This window comes from Terrapene carolina, unplaced genomic scaffold (assembly GCF_002925995.2).
Source record: "Terrapene carolina triunguis isolate 2854851 unplaced genomic scaffold, T_m_triunguis-2.0 Scaffold51, whole genome shotgun sequence".
NCBI classification, from domain to species: Eukaryota; Metazoa; Chordata; order Testudines; family Emydidae; genus Terrapene; species Terrapene triunguis.
In genome coordinates, this window is record NW_020664402.1 from 2507256 (window position 1) to 2516496 (window position 9241).

General features: G+C 42.4%; 1 protein-coding gene across 1 annotated transcript in view; it reads left to right on the plus strand.

The window, feature by feature from the left end:
- The window catches only part of LOC113407657 (transmembrane protein 127), a 12773-nt gene that overhangs the window by 2793 nt on the left and 739 nt on the right, over positions 1–9241 (plus strand). Inside the window, exon 2 of the mRNA XM_026656899.2 lies at positions 8067–8231. Coding sequence (XP_026512684.1) covers positions 8067–8231 — 165 coding nt within the window. The remainder of the gene's footprint in view (positions 1–8066; positions 8232–9241) is intronic.

Genomic DNA, 9241 nt, shown 5'->3' on the forward strand with positions numbered 1-9241 from the left:
TTTTAACATTATTTGAACCCTCTGCCCAGGGTTCTGAATTTCTACAAAGTGTATGCCCCAGTGGGTTGGTAAAGGGTCACCAATGGGTCAGTTCAATATTGTTTACTGCCTACCTCATAGCTACTTAATCATCTGTGTGAAATTAATCAATGCTTCTCTAACTAGATCCTAGTGGACAAGTGTCTATAGCACAAATGCCTCCCTTGTTGTCAGTCTTAACTGAGAGACCAAAGTCTGAATGGTCCATGGAGTCCCTCTAAGACAAACACTTTGATGTTGGAAGTTTGCCTTGTCTCTCTGTGTTCTGCATCTGCTTTGGAGATAAATAGAAGTCTTAATTTTCAGGTCTGTCAGTTCAGCATCTTTCAACTAGCATAAATTCCTTTTAAATAAAAATCAGTCTGAAAAGTACCACTTCATATCCTTATCCATATCACATCCTTAGTATCAGCTTTGCTCTTGGTACTGGCTGCGGAAGGGGATGTTCTTGAGAAGGCAAGAAATACAGAAACTTCGGTGTAGTTGAGTTTTTCCTTTAATTTCCTGTTTTAATCAAGTTGCTGTCAGATGTGGTTGAGAAGTTGTTCATATTAATGTGTGATTGTGTCATGTTTAGAGGTAAATCTCTTTCCTCTATCGTATATCCGTTACGTCTTGCTGCATGTTTCTGCAGATTGTTTCAAAGAGATTAAATTCCAGACAACAGGTTAGAGCAACCCCTTTAACTCGGAATATTAAGTCACTTGGAGTCTTTGACTCCAGTATTTTGCCTGTTCCTCATTTTAAAGACTAGCATCCCATGTGTGAGTGTCAGTCAGTGGTTAATTTTGGAGTTGAGGCTGATCCAGCCAACCCCAAAATCCAGATCCTAATGTTGTTGCTGAGGGCTTGTTTACATGGTGTGTTAGTGTGCACCAGTGGGGTGTGACTTCCGGTCCACACCAGCATGTCACGTACTAACTGGCTCGTGTGGACCCTGCTGGCGCACACTGACAGTTCCCTAGTGCACATTAACGTGGTACTGTTTGAAATAGAACTACATTAACACACACTAGGGAATTTTTAGTGCACGTCAGCAGGATCCACATGGGCCAGCTAGTGCGTGACACACACTGGTGCAAATTAGAATTCACACCCCACTGGTGTGTGCTAACGCACTGTGTAAATAAGCCCTTAGGACTCACCACTAGTCAATTAGCTCTTAAGCGGCGGCACCAAGGTGAGAAGGGTACTCTGATGAGCTGGCCAGCAAGTGCAGGCTTCCAAATATGGATTTGTCCTTTCCTTGCAGACCCTCCTCTCAATGTAGTGATCCAGTATCAGCCAGGCCACAACTGCAAATGTGTTGCTAATAATGAAAAACGTGCTTTTTGAGATGCCTAAAGTGGGGGGAACCTACATGTCTGTTGTAAAACCATGTAATTAGTGCTAGGATTGACCTTCATAACAGAGAAATCAGAGCTGCCGTTGCCTGGTATGTGTCATTCTTTTGGATAGAGGAACCATAAAGTGTGCTACGCAGATTTCTGAGCATCTAAAGGGGTGAGTTTTATTCAAGTACGGCACTGATTCCATTGGTTAACAATGACTTCCCCCTCCTTTTTGGAATCTTATTTGGTTAAATGTTGAGGTTCACCTTTAAAGCATTCATCCATGACTTATTTAAGAGCCACCTTTTCCTTTGTATAAACTCACTCTCCGTGCTCCAATAGCAGCCGTATGGATAGCATGCCTGTAGTTGGGAGGACAGCTGACCTTCTAAGCTCTGGGCTTTGCTTCATGACCAGCTGCTAGGCAATTCAAAAGTGCAACAACTTCCTCACTCTGTCAAAGGCTGACATCACCTCTGTAAGGCTCACAATTCCAGCGGGCCCAAGTGGCAAATGCTTTGAGGTTGCTTTGACTCCTATGTGATAACACAGCACCTGCTGCCGTTTGTTTGGCCACTGCGCTAATTCAAGTGATTGGTTTTTGAAATCACGGCTTTAAAATTCCCCTGGCCTAGATGACATCACTTCATAAAGCCCTGGGCTGCTTCTTGGCAGGGAGGAGGTGTTCTAGGAGTTCTGAAAGTGCTTCACAGTTACTAAGCTACAGTATGAGAACCTGGCAGACCTTTTACAATATCACTCTATTGGGGGACTTAGGAGATGACTGTAAAACTGTGCACAGGTGAGATGTGGAAGCACAGAGATAACATCAAAGAAATTTGCTCATGGTGCATTCATTCCTGAGATCACAGGCACATGAACCCCCTGGTGTCCAGCAACCGAGTGCTGTGTACATTTGCTTTATGATGAGCTGAAGAGACAAGTTAGGTCAAACATGGAAAGAGTATTGGGTTTCTGATTTTTAGCAGCTGCAGTTCTGTGTCCTGCATCCAATCCTTTGTTTTTATTAGGGCTGTCGATTAATCGCGTGAGTTAACTGTGATTAACTCAAAAAAATTAATTGTGATTAAAAAAATTAATCACAATTAATCGCAGTTTTAATCACACTGTTAAACAATAGTATACCAATTGAAATGTATTAAATATTTTGGATGTTTTTCTACATTTTCATATATATTATATTCTGTGTTGTAATTGAAATCAAAGTGTATATTATTTTTTATTACAAATATTTTCACTGTAAAAATGAAAAACAAAAGAAATGGTATTTTTCAATTCACCTCATACAAGTACTGTAGTACAATCTCTTTGTATTGAAGGTGCAACTTACAAATGTAGATTTTTGTTGTTGTTACATAACTGCACTCAAAAACAAAACAATGTAAAACTTCAGAGCCTAAAAGTCCACCCAGTCCTACTTCTTGTTCAGCCAGTCGCTCAGACAAACAAGTTTGTTTACCTTTGCAGGAGATAATGCTTCTTGCTTCTTGTTTACAATGTCACTTGAAAGTGAGAACAGGCATTCTCATGGCATTGTTGTAGCTGGCGTCGCAAGATATTTACCGGCCAGAGGTGCTAAAGATTCATATGTCCCTTCATGCTTCAACCACCATTCCAGGTGACATGTGCCCATGCTGATGATGCTCGTTTAAAAAAATAATGTGTTAATTAAATTTGTGACTGAACTCCTTTGAGGGGGAATTGCATGTCCCCTGCTCTGTTTTACCCGCATTCTGCCATATATTTCATGTTACAGCAGTTTCAGATGATGACCCAGCACATGTTCATTTTAGAACACTTTCACTGCAGATTTCACAAAATGCAAAGAAGGTACCAGTGTGAGATTTCTAAAGATAGCTACAGCACTCGACCCATAGTTTAAGAATCTCAAGTGCCTTCCAAAATCTGAGAGGGACGAGGTGTGTAACATGCTTTCAGAAGTCTTAAAAGAACAACACTTCAATGCGGAAACTACAGAACCCAAACTACCAAAAAAGAAAATCAACCTTCTGCTAGTGGCATCTGACTCAGATAATGAAAATGAACATGTGTCGGTCCTCTCTGTTTTGGATTGTTATCAAGCAGAACCCGTCATCAGCATGGACGCATGTCACCTGGAATGGTGGTTGAAGCATGAAGGGACATATGAATCTATAGCACCTCTGGCAGGTAAATATCTTGCGAGGCCGGCTACAACAATGCCATGCGAACACCTGTTCTCACTTTCAAGTGACATTGTAAACAAGAAGTGAGCAGCATTATCTCCTGCAAAGGTAAACAAACTTGTTTGTCTGAGTGATTGGCTGAACAAGAAGTAGGACTGAGTGGACTTTGTTTTATTTTTGAATGCAGGTTTTTTTGTACATAATTCTACATTTGTAAGTTCAACTTTCATGATAAAGAGATTGCACTACATTACTTGTATTAGGTGAATTGAAAAATACTACTTTTGTTTTTTTACAGTGCAAATACTTGTAATCAAAAATAAATATAAAGTGAGCACTGTACACTTTGTATTCTGTGTTGTAATTGAAATCAATATATTTGAAAATGTAGAAAACATCCAAAAATATTTAAATAAATGGTATTCTATTATTAACAGTGCAATTAATTGGGATTATTTTTTTTAATCGCTTGACAGCCCTAGATTTTATGTTTGAATCCTGCTGCTACAAACTTCAGCTTGAGAATTGTATCAACACAGTTAAAATCCTAATCAAATCATGCTGCCCAAGCTCTATAATTTTTGCCCTTTGGGACCCATCTTTACCTCACTCCTGTCATATTTATTCCACGTGCACGATATATTGTAAGCTACGTGCATTATATCTACAGTAGAGCTTCAGCGTTATGAACACCAGAGTTACGAACTGACTGGTCAACCACACACCACCCTTGGAACCAGAAGTATGCAATCAGGCAGCAGCAGAGATTAAAAAAAAAAAAAGAAAAAACCAAAAAATACAGTACTGTGTAAAACATAAACTACTAAAAAAAAAAAAGTTTTAAAAAAGATTTGACATGGTAAGGAAACTGTTCCTGTGCTTGTTTCATTTAAATTAAGATGGTTAAAAGTAGCATTTTTCTTCAGCATAGTAAAGTTTCAGAGCTGTATTAAGTCAATGTTCATTTGTAAACTTTTGAAAGAACAACCATAATGTTTTGTTCAGTTACCAACAACCTCCATTTCCGAGGTGTTTGTAACGCTGAGGTTCTACTGTATATGCTTGTGTTGTTTGTAACAAACTCTGCCCTTCTGGGGTAACTTCCATCCTAGGATCTCAGTGATTTTGGGATGATTGGCATGATTCCCATTGTGCAGATGTGGAAACTAAAGCACAGTGAGACCAAGTGACATGGTAGTACTGGGAATAGAACCCAGGGACTCACAATTCAGGTAAATGTATAGGCCCAAGTTTTATAATAGGCCGTTGGAGAATTTACCCTGGTGTAGGTGATGTGACCGCTTGATGTCTGCGGATGGAATAATACTGTGCTCAATTTGGGGACTTCACTTGTTGAATATGTTTTTATGCAGATTTATGTTGCCGTGATGAAAGTAATATAAAACAGAAGTGACTTGCCTGTCGAGTGTCTAGTCAGCTGTGAAAGTTCTTGACGATATTTTCAATGTGAAAGAGGCTAGACTGAAATAACTCATGTGCAAAGCCTTACATTGGGGCTCTGTGCTGTAAACAGCACCACTAACCTAGGAGGGGGGTTCCCCTGCTAAGAGAAATGAACAGCTGAGGGGAAGTCAAGCAGCCCACCAAAAGGCATCAGAAGCAGCTTGTGACTCTCAGTTACCAAGGCCATGATTAGAGCCAGGGGCCTGGAGGTCCTGGGTTCTAACACAGGCTGTGCCAGTGACTCACCGTGTGACCGTAGGCAGTCACATCCCTTGTGCCTCCCTCAGCCCTCAATAACTATAATACTGGGTAACACACACAACTGTTGAAAAGCAGCTGCTGTATGTGAACTGATCTTTCTAAGGAAAATAAATACAAACCGTGCCTGAAGAAAGAGAACCTTGGTTCTAACTGACCTGTACTTAGTGGAGGATAAAATAATCTGCATAAAGTCTTCACAATACAGCTAGGTTAGCTTGTACAATGTAGGCTGATGTTACCCAATATCTGAATTTGACCCTATCACTGTAGCAAGGAGGTGAGAAATCCCACAATGGTCATTCCATATTAAATCGCCTCCCTTCTAATTCATACAATACCACAGTTAGATCCACATGAGTGACCCCTTAGATCCACAAAGAGCATCATTTGGTCTCAGCTTCTGGACCGCTGCTGTAACCATGCCCTTGTTAGCTGTGAGTCACAGGCTTTTCTGATGCCTTCTGACAGGATGTTTAACTTCACCTCAAGCGTTCACTTCCCCTCTGCAGGTGACTCTCCTAGTTTGATGGAGGTGGTGGTGTTTACAGTGGGTGCGAGTGGGAATCCAGTTCCGTGATCTGGGCCTTATTCTATGTAGTCTTTCACACAAGCCACATTAACACACCCCTGCCATGCTTGCCAACCTAACGTGGCAGTCCAATAACATCAGAGGGGGAGAGGAACTGTGAGATGGGCAAAGGTGAAGAGTGAAAACTTGCAGTTGATGTTTGGAAGTGAGATAAAGAACATGGTGCATGGGAGAACTCCAGGAGGGCAGATCCAGATTGCTGCTGCACAATCCTGCAGCTCATGTAAAGTGGGAAGATCGTGGTCTGGGATGGAGAGGAAGCTGGTGCTCGATGAAAGAAGAAAGGACGGAGAAAGAAAGAAAGAGAATATTCATGAGTTAGTTTGGAACAAGTCTCTGGAGGATTTAAAAATGTATGGGTTGTGTAACTGGGTCAGGTTTTTGTGCACAGTGCATAGAAACCCACCCCACCCCAGGCATTTCATTGTCTGCATCATTAAAACCTTCTACATCAGGTTGCACTGTTTCAGCCGGCTGACTTTTCCACATACCCAATTGCCTATTAGATTTAAAAATGTTATTAAAGCTAATGTTAAAATTATATAATACACAGGTTGAGAAAAGAGTGTCTGTACATCTGGGTAGAGTGCTTAGACTATCCACAAATACAAAGTTTGCTTAAAAACTCATAAGATACATAATCAGCATTAACCCAAATTTAGGTGAATAAATTTAACAGTACAGTTTAGATACTAGCATCCAAGTATTTGGGTGCATCACTCATGAAAAGTTATACAGAGAGTTGGTTGTGGAAAGCACATATATCAATGAGTGAAGATTGTCCCTCAGTAATTGAGAATTTAGGGTAGGCTGTCCATTTAGAGGTGTCACGCAGCTCTGTTAGCAGCATGCTGAACACAATTGCTGCAGGCAATATATAAAAATTAATGTCAATTTTCAGACTGCTAACGTGGTTAACAGGTGATGCTTATGCAGTGTTAAATGACTGAAACCTTTTCACTTTGCTGGGGATGCTAGAAGAAGAGGGTTCATTGTCATCAACAAACAGGAGTAATTGCATCCAGCCTCTTATGTAAGCTGTTCTGTGTATTGTGCTTATCAGCATCTCTTAGCCGAAATACAAAATAAGCCACGGTGATCATTCTCTGCTACAACTAATGCTGCTGCTGCTGCTGGACTAAAGGAGCTAACCCCCTCATCCCATCAAATCTTAATTGGCCTTCTCCTTGTCAGCCTCAGAGGCTGAGAATTGGCACCACCCTGGAGATGGAACTGTCTTACGCCATCACCACTCCATGTTGAGTATGGTGGTGGGTGGGCTTGGGGGAACTTGCCCAGTGCTTTCCTGGCTGTACCTAGTCTGTGGACAAAAAATGAATTTCGTTCTTGTGGGCTGCCAAACCAGCACATTTCAGCATCGTAAAACTCTCACGAAGGCAAGCTCGCCAACACAAGTGACCATAGATCACTATTGGAATAGTTAAGAGCAAACCAGAGTTTACCCTTGAGGGAATGGCCACCTCTGGGCTGCAAGGTGACCTCCGTTTCTACAGCACTACTCATGCGTCTAGACACAATGTTAGCTGTGTTACCAGGAGGCTTTATTACTAACTCAGTTTAATTTGCAGCCTCTTTTGTTATTTCCTGTTGGCTCAGCTGACTTAGATTCTTGTCTGTGTTTCCTGAGTCGGTTTCATCAGCATAATAACTTCTAGTGAAATATTTGACGGCTCTGGCTGACAGTTGCAGTGTATGCACTTCGGAATATTGAGGTAAATGCAACTGGCAATGTCCTGGTTTGCGCCTGTATCTCTTCTGTTTTGTCAGTGCCTTTCACCAGCTTTGGAAAAACATTGTGCACAATTACAAACTCTGGGGTGATAAGCACCTCTTGAGAGGCATTGAGCACCCACACCCCGGACTGAAGTCAATAGGAGTTTGATGTTAGCTTGTTTGATAACTGATCAGTCATGCCTGCTTTGGCTGAGGGACAGAAGTATGGTGTCTGGATAAAGAGTGTGAATATTTCCCCAAGTGAAGATGCCCCAAATAAAGGCCTGATAGCTGAAGGCTGATGCCTGTGCAGTCCCCTGCATGGATTCTGATGCATGTGGAAGGTTAAATGACTCAGTTCTGAAAAGCCCGTCCCAGTGTCTGATTGAGCAGAGCAGCTCAAAATTCATCATGAAACAGTGAGATTTTGAGGTTTGACACTTTGTATTCTCTCTTTCTCAGACTACTGCATGAATCCACAGACAGTCTTGTTGCTCCGGGTCATCGCTGCTTTCTGTTTCCTTGGAATAATCTGCAGCCTTTCAGCTTTCCTGCTGGATGTTTTCGGACCCAAGCATCCTGCGCTGAAGATCACTCGGCGCTATGCCTTTGCTCACATTCTCACAGGTAACTGCCAGGGCATTTGCACCTCAGTGAGGCTGGTTATGTGAGGTGGCATACGAGCACCATCAACTGCAGCGTGGGAAAGCTGAGTTGATACCTTACATTGGGCCCTTGTACACCCTCAGCCAAATACACCTCAGAGCGTAGCAAATGGGAAATAGTATTGCTATCCAAAGGGGTTTTCCTTGTGTCCCTGGTCCCTGATCCCTGCCCGGTCAACATTCTCAGCTGCAGAGTTCATGTGCCTTTATCTTCCCCTCTGCTGTCAGCACAGAGCATTGTCAGAGTCCTAAGAGGTGTCAGTCTGTGCCCTTGGCTGCAGGACTCTTGCTCCACATTGTGCAGCTGCAGCTTGAAAAGCAGGGGTTAAATCTGTCAGAAATAGAGGCCTAGGATGAAGTTTATATTTAGTCTGTTAATGGGGATGAGCTGGTATGTTTCATTTCCAGAGTGATCCCTTAGCACAGACAGAGTGAACCAAGATAACCATGGCTCCCCTTCCTCCCAAGTCAGGGGAAGAATTGCCATTGATCTTAGTAGCAGCAGGGTTGTACTCTCCACCTGTGTGTCACACAGGTGCCAGCTGTGCTGTCTGCACTGTGACCAGGGTTGTTATAAATCAGCCCTGGACATGTGCCAACGGTGTGTAACTTGCATGAACCTTCAACTTCCCTTCCCATCTGCTGGCCCCCGTCTGTGAAAGATGAGTTTAGAGATTGAACACTCTGGCCCTGACTCCCAGGCATGTTCAGCTCATCCTTAAAGCCCACATTGCCCATGATTTTGCCCAACCTATTTTGGCTTTTATCACGTCCATTTTCCCTCTTCTAGTTGATGAATCCTCCCACCATGCTATGCAGGTTATAGAAGTCAGGTTGAGGTTCCTCTGTGCATTACTGTGCAGAGACGTAGGGCTGGCCCTGAAAATCTGGCATTTCTGTTTACTTTGTGGTGGTCTCCCAGGGGGGTTCCTGTGCAGTCTCATTGTTTTTTTTGTTTGTTTTGGTTTGTTT